Source organism: Macadamia integrifolia, chromosome 11 (assembly GCF_013358625.1).
Source record: "Macadamia integrifolia cultivar HAES 741 chromosome 11, SCU_Mint_v3, whole genome shotgun sequence".
NCBI lineage: Eukaryota > Viridiplantae > Streptophyta > Magnoliopsida > Proteales > Proteaceae > Macadamia > Macadamia integrifolia.
In genome coordinates this window covers 23,654,231-23,669,047 of record NC_056567.1, presented here as the reverse complement: position 1 = coordinate 23,669,047, position 14,817 = coordinate 23,654,231, and the positions used below count along the sequence as shown (strand labels likewise).

At 39.0% G+C, this 14,817-nt stretch overlaps 1 protein-coding gene and 1 pseudogene across 2 annotated transcripts; one reads left to right on the top strand and one right to left on the bottom strand.

Annotated features, from left to right (window-relative positions):
- The first annotated feature begins 20 nt into the window (after positions 1-20).
- LOC122093002 lies at positions 21-3,854 on the top strand (annotated as a pseudogene).
- A 6,427-nt stretch (positions 3,855-10,281) lies between these two features.
- Positions 10,282-14,603, bottom strand: LOC122094110 (E3 ubiquitin-protein ligase RMA1H1-like). 2 transcript variants are annotated; one of them, XM_042664787.1, is made up of 2 exons: positions 14,296-14,603; positions 10,282-11,294 (listed from the first exon to the last, which is right to left on the bottom strand). In XM_042664787.1, the coding sequence occupies exon 2, from the start codon at positions 11,257-11,259 to the stop codon at positions 10,489-10,491; it is 771 nt and encodes a 256-aa protein (XP_042520721.1). In that variant the 5' UTR covers positions 11,260-11,294; positions 14,296-14,603; the 3' UTR covers positions 10,282-10,488. The 2 variants fall into 2 exon arrangements, with proteins under 2 accessions (XP_042520721.1, XP_042520722.1); XM_042664788.1 differs by lacking the exon at positions 14,296-14,603 and adding an exon at positions 13,160-14,259.
- Between the last annotated feature and the right edge of the window lie 214 nt (positions 14,604-14,817).

Below are 14,817 nucleotides of genomic sequence, written 5' to 3'. Positions count from 1 at the left end.
AGAGGGCAGGGCTTTGCGCAATGGTAGGGTTGCTCTATTGCAACCTGGTTGTCGCAGGTTCGAACAAGGAAACTGTCTCTGAACAAAAAGTGAGGGTTAAGTCTGCTGTCTGCCTACATATGCCCCTCCTCAGATCCTGCAGTGGTGGGAGCCTCGTGCACTGGGTGCACCCTTGTCTAAGACTCATATTTAGTAATGTTAGGAATGTTTCTGTCTTTAATTTCTCTTAAAATATGTGAAAGATTTGATTTCTTCTGGTTTGTTACCAAAGGATGTTGCAGTCACCAAAGTTGGTTCTCTCCTCCCCACACAGGTTGTCTTCCATCAATTTTTTTCTGTTCATTTTACCCATTAAATAAATTTCATTTTTCATATTATATTATAGTTCTCATTCTTAACAAATCTGACTTTTATATATAAGATCAGATTTGACCCTTATTTTGCCCTTTTAATAGAAATCCTCTTACCTTACACAATTTTCTAGATTTTTCTTTTATGTCTTTAATTTTGTGACATAGGATTGAGGTTTTGCTAGTTTTTAATGCAAGAGCTGCAGGTCTTCAAATGAGAAGAGTTATCAAGCCATTACAAGGTGGATTGAGGTCATGATCCATCATCAACATGTCAGGGAAGATGCAAAGCCAGTGAAGCAATCCCAATGAAAGTTGCACCCTGTGATCACGGAGAAGTTCGAGGAGAAAAGGTCCAGAAGCTGAAGGACGTAAGCTTCATTCGTGAAGAATAACACTCATACTAATAAAACTGTTTTTTCCGAGCAGAGAATATTAAGCTTAAAAGATCTAATAAGGCAGGGAGAACTAAGCTAAGAAATAAAGCATTGAAAGACATTTACTGAAATATTCTTGCATAACTTAAGACCCAATGGTGAAAGGAAAAGTGGATATGGAAGAAGCCGAATATCTTCGAAAGAGACTGCAATTGAAATTAAAGTAATGAAGGTGCTGTCAAATAACAATTTTGTTGAGAAAGTAATAATGCCACAAACCCATCCATGGGTTGCGCAGACGATTAGGGCGAATTGGAGATTGTGTGGATAGACGCATGGTTCTAGGTTCGATTTCTCGTCTGTGCATCTCCGGTTTAAATGGAGACCATGGCATATCATTAATCCAGGGTAGTTAAGAAATCAGAATCATTGATCTCTGGAATGGAATAAGAGATCTAGTCAATGTAATATATTCGGGTAAAATAATAGAGCACGACAGATTCCATTGCCCATAGAGACCAACTGCTTTAGGGGATTTCTATTGCATAATGTTCCAGTTGCTTGGAATTTTTGCACAGATTTCCTTGGTTTTAGACACAATATCACCAAATTTAGTCCAAGAATATAAGAGCAATGACAATTCTCAAATTCTATAATAAAATCAAATTGTTCAAAAATAATTTCATCTGTAATGCTATCTTCATATAAAATCTTTCACTGGTATGAGATATTAGGAGATCTCAACATGAAGTTTTGTTTTTCGGCATATATCAAGCCTCTTTGACAATTATTGGGATGTAACGGTAAGGGGTTGAAAAAGTAAAAAATAAATAAACAAATAAATAATAATTATATTAGATGATTTCCAAATTTGATTAAACAAGAAACAAAGGAATAATAGGTACATTAAACATATTAAACAACGGGGATATGATGAAAATTTCACAAAAAATATACTCCATGGCTAGGATGTAAACAAGTCTCTCCTTACCAGAGAAAAAAAAAGAGACAACAACAAAGACCACCTAGTTTAATAGAGCACATCAACTTATGGTTTCAAGTATTGATATCTTATTGACCGTATCATATCAAATCAGGCACAATTCAATATTTAGCAATGAGTTTGAATCATCCCCAACCAAGTTAAAAGTTATACACAAAATTGCAAATTCTACAAATTTCATAAAAATTGGTCAAAGTAGATTGTGTTTGGAGTGGTTATTGTATTGACCCGAACACTAGGAGCTGCTATTATCTGAGATTGGATCTGTTGTTCGTACGAACACTTGGTTCTATGGGTGAGCATCCATCACTTGTCCCTTTAGCTTTTAAATATACCCTTCTCACCCATGTAATCCCAGGAATTGAGATAAATGTTGGATGCTCACCTGTGCGATCAGGTGATTGGAGTGTAGAAGATTTTCTTCCTTTTTTTTCAAAAAATAAATAAATAAGAAAAAATCCAGCCCTTAAAACCCTAATTAATAAACCCTACTCCTTCCTCCCACTACCCAAAACCAAAACCGTTCATTCATTTCTTCTTTTTGACATTTTATTATTCGCTTCTTCCTTCTTCAAGTGCTTGGAGGAAGTATTGCCAATGTTCCCTAGCCGCTTCTCCATTTCGATTAGCCGATTGAGCTCAACGCTTCCTCCTCTATCCAATCGTGTATTCCCTGAAACTTTTACCCGTACCAGCAATGCATTCGCCATCATCATCAGATCGGTTATGTATAGAATTTTGAGAGATCCTATCTAGATCTTGGACAGTATGAGAAGGTCCCTAATGTACTGGCTGAGATGAAAGACCTGCATCATCTCATATGGAATGAGATCTGATATCAATGGAATGGAGAAACTTGTAGAAGAAATGGGGAGCCAAAAGAACATTGAAATGGACTGTAAGACATATTCTATAGAAACGCAATCCTAAAACGATGCAAAAGATAATGGAAAAATAGAACAAACAATGCATACAGATTTTACGAGGTTCAACAAAGTTGCCTACGTCTCCGGTGAGATGAAATCCTACTTCATTATCAATGGAGAATAGGGTTACAGCGCTCGTCCTCACACCTCTTAGTATTGCTTGCATTACAGAAAAAGAAACCCTCGCTACAAATATATAGTGAAAAACCCTAATCCAGAAAGTACATAATTGCCCTCAAATAAAAAATTCGAACGGGGTTGCGCCCCCTACACCCCTTGCCCCTCTTCAACCCCCATGGTCTGTTAATTGGCTAGTGGGACTGCCGTCCTGCCTGTCGAGATGCTGCACCAGAACTCTCTGGGTTAAATTGTGATGGAATACAAGACATCGTACACCAACATATTTTGTGCTTGCCAAATACTACTCGAAAGCAGGTCTTACCGACAAGGCTAAAGATGCCTTGAAGAAATTGGAAGAGAAGCTAGATAAGAGTCTGTAAGCTTAGTCTAAAAGGAAATATGATGTTGGCTACACTGACTTGATCTCACTTTATTCGAGTATTGGAAATAAAACTAAGGTTCTGAGATTTTGGGAGCTCAAAAGAGATGATGCTCATAGTCCTTGTTGTAACAAAGATTATATGGTGATGTTGGATGCACTGGTAAAGCTTGGGGAGCTGGAAGAAGCCAAATCTTTGCTGAAGGAGTGGGAGTTGTGTGGCAACCATATGATTTCCGTGTGCCAAACACTGTTCTAATTGGGTTCAGTGTGAGAGGTTTGGTTGAAGAGGCTGAGGCATTGCTTGAAGACATAGTTAAGAGTGGGAAGACTCCAAAACCGAACAATTGGTCGATATTGGCAGCAGGATAAATTGATAAGGAGAAGATGTTGAAGGCCGCAGAGTACATGAAGAAGGCTCTGTCAGCATATGTGGGGAATGAAGGATGGAGACCAAAACCTAAGCTAATCACTAGTATATTGGGTTGGCTAGGTGATGAAGGCAAGGTGGAAGATGTTGAAACTTTTGTTGGCTTGTTAAAGGCTATAGTCCCCAGTGACAGAGTAATGTATCTTGCATTGCTCAAGGCATATCTCAGAGAAGGAATAGAAGTGGATGGGCTTTTGAATGGCATGAAGGCTGATGGGATAGATGAAGATGAGGAAACCAAGAAACTCCTGAGCTCAAGACAAAGCTGATTGATCCTCTATGTTTAGCTAATAATAGTACATATAGGTAATAATATTTCTAAAATCCAATATAATTGTTAATTCATACAAGATAATGTTAGTTCTTATGATGTTTTACCCAAATTTCAGTATGGCACAAGTGTATTGTGTGTGGGTTGGATAAACCCCAAGGGGTTAGCTAAGTTGGCAAGGGACCTTCGTTTGATTCTGAGTTCGACTCCTCTTATCTCCTTGGGGGTCACTTACACAAGGTGTTTAGTGTTCTTCGTTGCTTTCAATGAAAGTTGAAGTGTTCTTATTCAACCCCAATATGACATGATCCATGTAGTTGTGGGGTTAGTATGGACCTGTGGGATTAGTTAGGTCGAAGGCCTGGCAACCCGTATTGCAAAAGAAAAAAAAAAAAGTGTGGGTTGGATAGGGTGGACAGGGTGTAGTGGCCTTTTGTTTGATCTTTTTAATGGAGAGTTAGCTTCTTGAGTGTTATGAATTGTTGCATCCATCGCAAAGCAAGCATAACTAAACCCTGAACCTATTCTTAATTGAGAGATAAAATAAGGAAATAGAGATAATAACAATGGAAACAAGAAGCAGAGAGCAGTACCTCAAGAGCATGATTGTATTTTCTGTAATATCTGAGCTGCAAAGGCTTAATTTAGTGTGGTTTCTATTTCAATTTATGGGTTGATTTCTATTTCTGAAATTGTTTACTCTGATTATTATACCTTATTTCAGTGAAATAGAAATCAAATAAAATAGAAATTTTCAAATAGCTGCTTCTTTAATTAGTAGATAGTTAATATGATGGGCAAATCAATAATTTCATGTTAAAATTTTAAATATCACCCTTCTTCTAATAGTCATAGCTGCATTGGTGGAGCTTATGACGATTAATTTGTTGCAAGGAGGTGAACAGGTTTAGGAGATTTCTACCCTATTCCAAGGACTTTGCCATGCCAAATTGCTGAAAATCAAATGCTTGTTGTAGCAAACAAGTGGTGACACGGTTGTGCAAATTAAAAGATCGACTTATTCTTGTTTGTATTGGACGAGGACGGACCTTGTTGCAATGGTAAGATTGTTCCATTGTGACCAAGTGATCATGAGTTTGAGTCGAGAAACAACTACGAAGCAAGGTTAAGATTATGTACATTATAATCCTTCCTAGAACCTGTAATGAAGGAGGCCTGGTGTGCTAGATACACATTTGTATTAGACATTACTCATGTATCTTGCATTATTTTTTTTCTTTGATTTGTATTTAGTACATTCTTAGACAATCCAATAGGCTCTCAAGCTCCACCCCTTGACATATGAGCTCTATTACTGATTTAAACTCTGTAAGGGGCCGTTTGTTTAGGAGGGTTTTGATGGGTTAAGAAGTTACGGGTGGGATTATTGTATGGATTTTACCATTCTAATGAAAAAGTATACCGTTTGGATGGATGGGGTAGGAAAGTGCCCAAGCAACATTGGGAAATGAAGTTTCTCCTTGTCGGCTGATGTGGCCATCACCCCACCCTCCTCCAAAGTCCTGCCGGCGGAAATGTTCGACCTTGCTCACCTTCGTCTTCTTCCTACAGCTGTACACCGTTTTCCTCAACATGAGCCCTATTTTCCTTCTCAATAGCATCAGTCTTCACGTCTGCCTGTTCTCAATAGCTTCCAAACCTCCTGCGCTAGGGCTCGCCATCCTTGGAAAAAGGGGTTTCAGAGGCGAAGATCATCGGGAAAAAATGGGGTTTCTAAAGGGGGTTTTAGAGGTGTGGACGACATCGTCGGAAGCGTAACCGGAAGCGACATCGGCGTTTGGGTTGTGAGGTTGCTCAAACTGGGAGAGATTGTTCATGCTCACAACCTTACGCATCGAGTTGGAGATTGAACCTTCCGTAACTCTTACACCAAACAGCATGAACCCACCACCTCCATCGGTGGTCTGTGCGGAGGTGCGCGATTTGTGACCATTGTTGCCGCAGTGAGAGCAGGTATGCGACATCTTTCTTGAATCTTGATCTTCGCCTTTCTTGATTATGCCACCCCCACCTACCTCATGAGAGACGATGGAGACGCACAGAGAGATAGAGAGGGAGATCTGAGGATCTCAGACGGCGATGGTCGTCTCGATTAAGCTCTTTCTTGGATGGGTTCTTTCTGGGGTACTTCTTCTCGTTTGCGTTTTGGTTTCAAGGCGCGGAGGAATCTCAGTTTGTACAAAGACCATCTCTCTCTCCTCACTCTCCCACCCTCTCCTCCCACCCAACCAAACAAAGTGGGGTGGAAAGCTAAAGTAACTTCTCATCATACAATCCCACCCCCAACTTCCTTCCAAACACCCTCAACTCCCCTCTAAACAAACGGGCCTAAGTGTATTGTGTTTTTAGTTAATAAAGATTTTTCTACCCAAAAAAGTTCTTCATCAAGCCTGTTTTTAATAGTTGAGAAGGCCTTGTTCTCTAGTTTTTCCTAGGAAATCAAAAGCATATTTTTGTACTTTTTCATGCAGCATCTCCAATAATTTCCAAGGTTAGGCTGACTCCATTTTTCCATTGATGTGATCTACTATTGCTTTTCCCACTGAAAAATAAAATCTACTCTTGTTTTTCCCATGGAAAAAAAAAAAAATCTCTATTGCTTTGGCATCCTAAGTAGATAATTATTTTGTCTAGGGTGGAAAGGCATACATCTAAATAAGGGTGAAGCACGGCCGAGTTTCTTAAAACATAAGCTCAACCTTGCTTCTCTTTAATTGGGCTTGAGTCTGGCCCAACCCTCCCAAAGGCTAGAAAAAATCAACCCTAACCTACTCTCAGGGCAGGTCGGGTTAGGTCAGGTTCTTACATGTGTCTTTTTTTTTTTTTTATCATACATTTTATGCCAAAGGAGACATCATTTCAAACGATTTTTAAAATCAAAAGTAGGTGATGGGTTTATACTTTATTATATGCTTGTATAGAGTTTCTTAAATAAAAAATGTGAACGATGTATGGATGTGACATCATAATATATTATATTTATAATGTATTATATTATAACTTATGTTATAATACGACTAATGAAGTAAAAGCAATATATATATATATATATATATTAAGCATTTTATATAATCAGGGTTAAAAGTCACAGTTGGGTCAGCCTAGGCTTTAACCTAGGTCCGACACAACCTCGACCCAGGGTTGGTGTTTTTCAACCCTAATCCACCTTTAGAGTTATAAAACTTAACCCAAGTCCCATTTAGGCTCAGGGAGGGTAGGGCGGATTTGTATTATCAGGCCAAAATTTACACCTTTACATATAGGGGTAGAACAAAGCAGCTACCCCATGGGTCCCAACATCAATAAGGACTTTTGTAATAAATGACCCCAGTAAATAGATTGTTTGAGAAACTAGTACAACAGCAGGTAATAGTTAAATCACTCACTTATGGAATGGGAGTCAAGGTTTCACTTGAAGTACAACCAGATTTAGATGGCAATTCATTACGGCATCATGTATCAAAAAATATCAAAGTGATGGTTGAATCGGGCCACCAGTCTTTACTCTTATTGTCTTTACTTGCACTCAATAGAGAGAGAGAGAGAGAGAGAGAGAGAGAGAGATAAAGAGAGACTGGTGAAACAAAAAACACCCAACAACAAGGCCTAGCCCACATGTGAAAACAAACTCTCAGACCCCTTGGAGACTTGGAGAGAGAGAGAGAGAGAGTGGACTGGTGAAACAAAACTAACCCAACAACTCGGCCCAGCCCACATGTGAAAACAAATCCTCAGGCCCTTTGGAGGGTTGGACACAAAGGAGTGTAGAGAGCCTGTCCTCCATGGGCCCTAACTATGTATAACTTATCACTACATATGGGGTCATGATGTAAGGGATTTTCACCTCAGAAAGCGTTTGGTTTTGAGTTCGACTTCTCTTATCCCCTTGGTGCTACTCACATTGAGGTATTTAGTGTTCTTCATTACTTTCGGTGAAAGTTAAGTGGTTCTCATTCAATCCTGATTTGATCCACTCCATACGGTTGTGGGGTCAGTATGGGCCATTGGGATTAGTCAAGCCTTCGGCTTGGATTCTCGCCATTAACAACAAAAAGAAAAAAAACCTATTAAAGATTGTGATCCCAGCTATATAGATGATGGAAAGGAAAGGTATGGTTCACCTCCCACCTAAAAGGCAAAGCCAAAAGGGAAAATTTTGAATTATTAGGACTTTGAATCGGCTTGAATAAGTAGTTGGGAGTAAGGATGATTTCAAATGAGGCACCCAACTTAAATGTTTTTGGTTTCCGAATCTCTAACCAAGAAAATGTACTCTTAAGTGACCTTTAGTTGTGGCATGGAACCAGTATATCCCCACACCCATCAATGAGCAATCCAAGGTAAAGTCCTGGCTACAACCAGCCAAGTCCCTTATCTAGCTGGTCTAACCGGCACTTGCAATGATGAAGTAATCACTGCCCTCTCCCATAACCATCTTAGGTGTAGGACAGTTTGGGATATGGCAGGTGGGCTTTCAATCCTTAGTGGGTAACATAGTCTAGTCAAAGGTTGGAATGCCAATGCAGCTGGCTTATCTATAAGTTGTTAATTGGTTTCATCTGTCAACTTGAGCTAGCTCCATTTAATTTGATTGAAGTTTGGACCTTTTAAGGGGAAGGGATCCTTCAAGGGGCCTTAAATCCTAGATGTTTCAGCTTCTCATCTTCAAGTGGGTATCTTGATGTTGCCTCTAATTTGGCATGGAGCTTGGAAAGTTACAGGGATTAGATAGAAATCTTAAGAAGTCAAGAGTCTCAACTCTCAAGTGGTCCAAGGATTTTGTTTGCTTGGCTATCCTTTTTCATGATTTAAGGTTGCAGATTTTTCATTTTCTTATGGTAAGATAATTTTATATTGTCAAGTTGCAATAATCCTTATAACCCAAAAGACAAAAAAAGTTGCGTATTCATATTTTATAGTGTCAAGTTGCAGATATCTTGTAACCAAAAGACAAAGAATTGCAGATTCATAGTTCCCCACAACAGAATGTTTCTGGCACTCCATGACATATCCAGCAGCTTTCTAGTGGAAAGACAAGAGGCTGCAGGATCATTGCAGAAACTCACTCCTTATCTACAAGTTATATTTTATAGTTTGGGTGCATCTTTGATGTAACCTAAATGATTAAATGAGAACTGTAATCTTAGATTGCCACTGTCTTATTCTTAAGATTTATTTTAAGTTAAGGATTAAAAAAAAAAAAAAAATCATCTAAAAATGGCATACCTTGTGCACAAGGCTCTCACATGTGCGAGGTCCGGGGGCAAAAACGACATAGTTTTACACCAAGAAGGTCGAGAGACTGTTTCGCTTAACCACCAGATCGCAACACTCATACCTTTACCATAAGACCAAGTGCGCCACTAAATTTGAAAATGATCTATCAAAAAATTTTCTTGTTTCAAGATAAGCCTCCATGATTCCATTGATTGTCATCTTCTCTTACATTTTACACTAAAAAGCAATCTCAGAACCACTCAGTTCCAATACATGGGCGTAGGAGTGAAACAGGGCCGGGTTTCTTAAAACCCTAACCCCTAACCCCTAACCCAACCTTGCCGGGTTCATGCTTAGGCCCAACCCTACAGGGCTCAGGGTTGGGCTGGGTTGAGTCGGGTTGACCCTAGCTGGTCTTCTTAGTGGAATCTCATTCTGATTATTAAGTATCATTCAATTTCAATTTCAATTCCTAAAATGAATTGAAACCCTCTATTAAACTATACTAAACGTGATATTTTATCATTCTTTCAAGGAAATTTCATGTGCCCCTATTTTTCCATGTGACCCTTTTTTAATCCCCTCTATCAAAAGTCAATATATTAAGACATAATCCAATCATTCACTATTAGAATTTCGTCTTGATCTATAATAATGCTTAATTTCCAATTTATAAGGATCAAGAAACTCAAGTATTGCAAGCCTCCACTTCTCCTGATTCCTTATTTCATGGCTGTAGAGATGAGTTTGTCCTTTAGCTTTATGCTCTCTCTTTTGGCTATAGTGTTCTCTATCATATTTTTGTTACAGAAGAAACTCAATGACAATAACAAGAAGCTCCCTTGGCTAGGAGAGACCTACATTCTACAAAGCACAATAATAATAATCAGAGTTAGACTCAGGATGGGTTAGGGTAGGGCTGGGTGGGTTTTCTATACCTCAACCCAGGCCTGGCCCAACCCCATACAAGGTTGGGTCGGGTTGGCCATCATGGTCGGGTTAGACGGGGTTCGGGCTAAGAGGCAGGTTAGGACAGGTTTGGATCATCAGGGTTAAACTTACACCCCTAGGTGTATCACTATATCTAGAGTTTCTATTAATAACAAATATAGATACAATTTTCAAACCAGTTACTCTTTAACTTGTTTTTTGAATTTTGACTTTGTAATTGAATCTGCTCAAATATATACCAACAAGTAAATCCAAATTTATTCTTCTAATCTTGAATCTGCTCAAATATATACCAACAAGTAAATGCAAATTAATTCTTCTAATCTCTAACCTCTCATAATTATATATCTCTGTTCTACCAATGTCTTGTTGACACTATCCATAATTTTTTTTACAAGTATACAGAGGGTGAAGGGAGAAGACAAGCATTGCCACTGCCACAGTCAGAACAAGAGAAGGCACAAGACAAGGCAACAGAAGAGGAAAATTGAAATCCTGTTGAGAGACTTTTCTGCCTGCTTCTCTTGCCTTCTCAACCTTGGATTACTACTCCCCATGAGGTTGTATGAATTTGGATATGCATATAAGTTTGTCTGTGAGTTCCCAAACACCCTTGCATAGATCATCTCCCCAAGCATACCAACAATTGGATGATAAACATTAGCAGAAAGATGCATTAATGGGGTTGATGTTGTTGCATAGTTCCTGTATTGCTGATGTTGATGCTGATGGACATGTGGCTGGGACTGGTAAGGATTACGATGAGGCTGCCTACCAGAACTTGATGAAGTCGATGTAGTGCTTATCAGTGCATGAACCCCACATGGAGAAGGCCTTTGTGGTATGTCAAGGCCAATTTGGGAGCCTTTGCCTTCAGATTCTGCTTCTTTTGGCGGGTGGCCACGACCATAAAGGGGGACCAGTGTTGTGAGGGAGACATCAGCCTTGCATACAGGGCAACATTGATGCTGTTCGGTGGAGGCACTCTGGAAGTGAACCCACTTGTAAATGCATGGCCAACAGAAAAGGTGGCCACAGAGTGTCACGACAGGATTTTGTGCATGGTCTAGACAGATGTTGCAATCAAAGCAGCCAGTATTATCGCCTGAGGCAGTAGCAGCATCAGAGCCTGATTTCCACTTCCGCAGTTGTGTGTCATCATCACCCATCTCATGTTGTGCAACTGCCTCTTGGAAGTATTGTTCAATGGCCATAACCCACCTTTTTCTTGGCTACTAGTTTAAAACAACTGTTCATGAACAAGAAAAGAGAGGCAGCAAGGTTAGAATCCTATAACAGAAGAATTATGAGAATTAAGTTAAACCTACCAGCACATTGCACAACAAATATGATACTGAAAAATCATATGTAGTAGGCCTGACTACATAACCTAACATAAAGGATGAGGAAGATAAGGGGAATAAAAAATTAAATGAAATCATGGTTCATCCATGCCAATGAATTCACATTCCCTACCACGCTTAGTTCCCACAGTAATTCTCTATTATTTTAATGCCCACACAGATACACAACTCAGTCAGTACAGAGGAGGACAAAAAGTAAAAGGAAGGATGACCAGTCAGTATCACCCATCTGGTCTGAGACTCTGAACTTCAGAAATTGAAAACCAGGCAAGCTATTGAAAACTGGTAGATTGGTCCTCCATGTATCAAACTAACATTCACATGAAGGTGAGAGGCATTTGGGGAACCACAATGGAACCATAGAGAATATTACATTCTAAAAACAGCAGCCTAACATCTGGAAAAGGAATAAGCAACAGGCAAAAGTGATTGGATATGTCACCATCAACCCTTCATATAAGGGGGAGGAAAGGAAGGATGAAAGAGAATGATGAACAAAAGGAAGAGAACGGAGGCAGGTTCTTAGTTTCCCAATGGTACCACAATGAAGTACAAGTTTTGTGGCAGTGTATCCCAAGTCCAGTTGATGTCAAATAACAATATTCAAACAATATGCCAAAATTTTCGACCAGATATGGTTGAAACTAGACATGAAGTCATAACAAGCTGTAGAACCACCACTTATTAGGACTAAAACAGAGGAAAGTCTCCTGCTTATCTAGTACAGGGTTGTGTAGGTTTCAAACTTCTTTCAAGATAATGATTTACAAAGAGAAATATTCACACATCTGGTATTCAGAAAGAATCCCTTACAAGTTCAAAGTGCTGATGACATGGATCTAAATACTATGGCATCTAGCAAAAGCTGCTAATTGCAGAGAGTTGCAGGGTCTAAGGGCTCCTCCACAAAACAAATTGTCATGTAGCCATATGAATGTTTTCTTCATACTTTTAGATTTTATACCAATGAAGTAACATTTTCAAAGTAGTTATCAGCATTCTTTCCACCTACTAAAAAAAAAAGCATTCTTTCCAACCACATCGCCCTCCTGTACAAATTCTAGCTTTAAAGAGTGAGTCATTGCATAAAGCATACACACTTAATAATGAGGTTAGATATTAGCAGACAATGAAGCACAAACCAACATACCCAGATAATAAGAATTAAAACTTTCAGAAATTGAATTATAGAGTTTTGGTTTTACTGAACGCCCAATTTAAAATATTTTGAATTAATTGACCATGTTAGTATAAAAAAGTAAGAATGAAACAAATATATGAAACCTTTGTTAAAAAAAGTAACAATGCATGCTGAGCCCATAGAAAACTTTTAACACTTGTAATTAAAATGGACCAATGGACAGAACTAACCATTTTGTTATGGATATTCTCAAAATTGATTATCAGATAAAATAAAATTTTCAGGAGTGTATGCATGTACACATACTATGGGCATGGATTTAAGAATTTTTTTTGCTCATTGAATTCTAACACACAGGTTTCAGATCAGCCAATAACAGTTTTTCTTTCCAACTTTTTTTTATTTAATTTTTTTGGTCAAGAATCCCAAGGCGAAAAGGGGAAGAGAGGGAGAGAGGGAGAGAGGGAGAGAGAGAGCATGATACCGCCAAGAACAAGTAAATAGAAAAGGTAAGGCAATGATGTTTGCCTTTAAAAAACCTCATATAGCCCTATGTCCCCACTCCCCAAGAGAAGGCACAAAAGAAGGGAATTCCTCTAGGAAGATTACCCAGTAAAATAATAGCAGATGGACGTCCATAGTGCAATCAGGAACCACCCACCATTAAAAAAAAAAAAAAAAAAGGGGTGAAAGCTTCAGTACTCAGTTGTGTAGAAAAGAGGACAGATGGGAAAGTATTGCAATTTACTGCTTTTGATATTTGGGTTGAGAACGTTGAATTGCAAAACGTCAAAGCCAGATAGAAGGGCGGCATTTGAGCAGCGCTAGAATTATTCTTAGACACGTAAAGCGGACTAAAGTACACAGAACCGAAGCATCTTTCTTTCCAGGCTGGAACGCTTTGAAGCGCGAGAAGAGTAATTGACCTGAAAATAATTCAGACGACGCAGGGAAGAAACAACAGATGGAACCACTTTCCTCGCTGCATCAAGGCCGGAAAACCCATTAAAAATTAAACAAAGCAGAAACAGTATTCTGATATTCAAGACGGTTTTTTCTACTCTAGCTCTTTGGAAAGCAATGGATATATAATCGCTAAGATCTCAATAAATTAGGAAAACCAAAAACAAAACAGATCCACGAGCACGATGCTTTCATAAATCGAAGAGAGATGGAAAGAAGGAGAGAGTTCCCACGAAGAGAGACAGACTGAATGGGAAAGTTCATATAAGTTTCAGGGTTTACTCAAGGTTTAATAAGAACTTTTGGTTGAACAGAAAGTACAACTGATCTGATTCCCTCAAACTGATTCTATACTAACAAGGGAAACAGTCATGATGGAAGTTTTGAAACGCACACACACGGGGCGGAAAAAAAAACGGAAAGAGAGAATTTGATAAGGAATTCGCCCAAAAAAATGCATTTTGGTCGCAGAATCCTCATTACCGAGCCCTTCCAAGTAATTGCTTGCATCTAATTGCAATCAAAACCATAAAATCGATTATCAAACAAGGATTACCCGCTTGAAACAGCAGATGAAAATGGGGGGAATTCACGAGAGAAACCCAATAAAAAAAATGTCCCATGTCATTCATCAAGAAACAGGATAAGAGGGAAAGGGGAGGGGAAGAGGAAGAAGAAGAAAAAGAAACATGAAGCAAGATAACATTACTATTTGAATCCGAAACAAAAGAAATTGCATAAAAGAATATAGATTAATGAAGGAATCAAATACCGATACATACCAAAATCTGGGTAAACAGCTCTGCAAAATTGAAGATCACGTTCAATTCTCCAATGGCGAATCCGGTTGCTTCGTTATAAAGGAAAGGATTGATAGAAATTTCGAACCAAAAACCCCGAAAACTCAGGACTGATCCTCCGATTTCCGAGAGAAAAGAGTTATAATTAAAATCAACAACGACGACTAGGATTAGGATTGGGATTGGAGAGATTGGCTGGTAAGCGGTGCCGGAGAGACTAGCGAGAGAGAGAGAGAGACAGAGAGAGGGAATAGGTTGAAAAACGCGGCCTCCTCTTCTCCTTCAGAGCCACCGACGCCTCTCTCTCTATATCTATTCCTTTATTTATACACGGCCAGCGGATAAACATCTCTGGAAAATGGAAACTATACCGAGTGGGGTCTACCTTTGTATGGGTCTCGTGTGGGGTCCACTTCACCCACACACACACTCTTTCTCCTTCTCTCTTGTGGCACTTTTTAATGAGAGAGGGCAATTTTTTTTTTTTTTTTTTTTTTTTTTTGA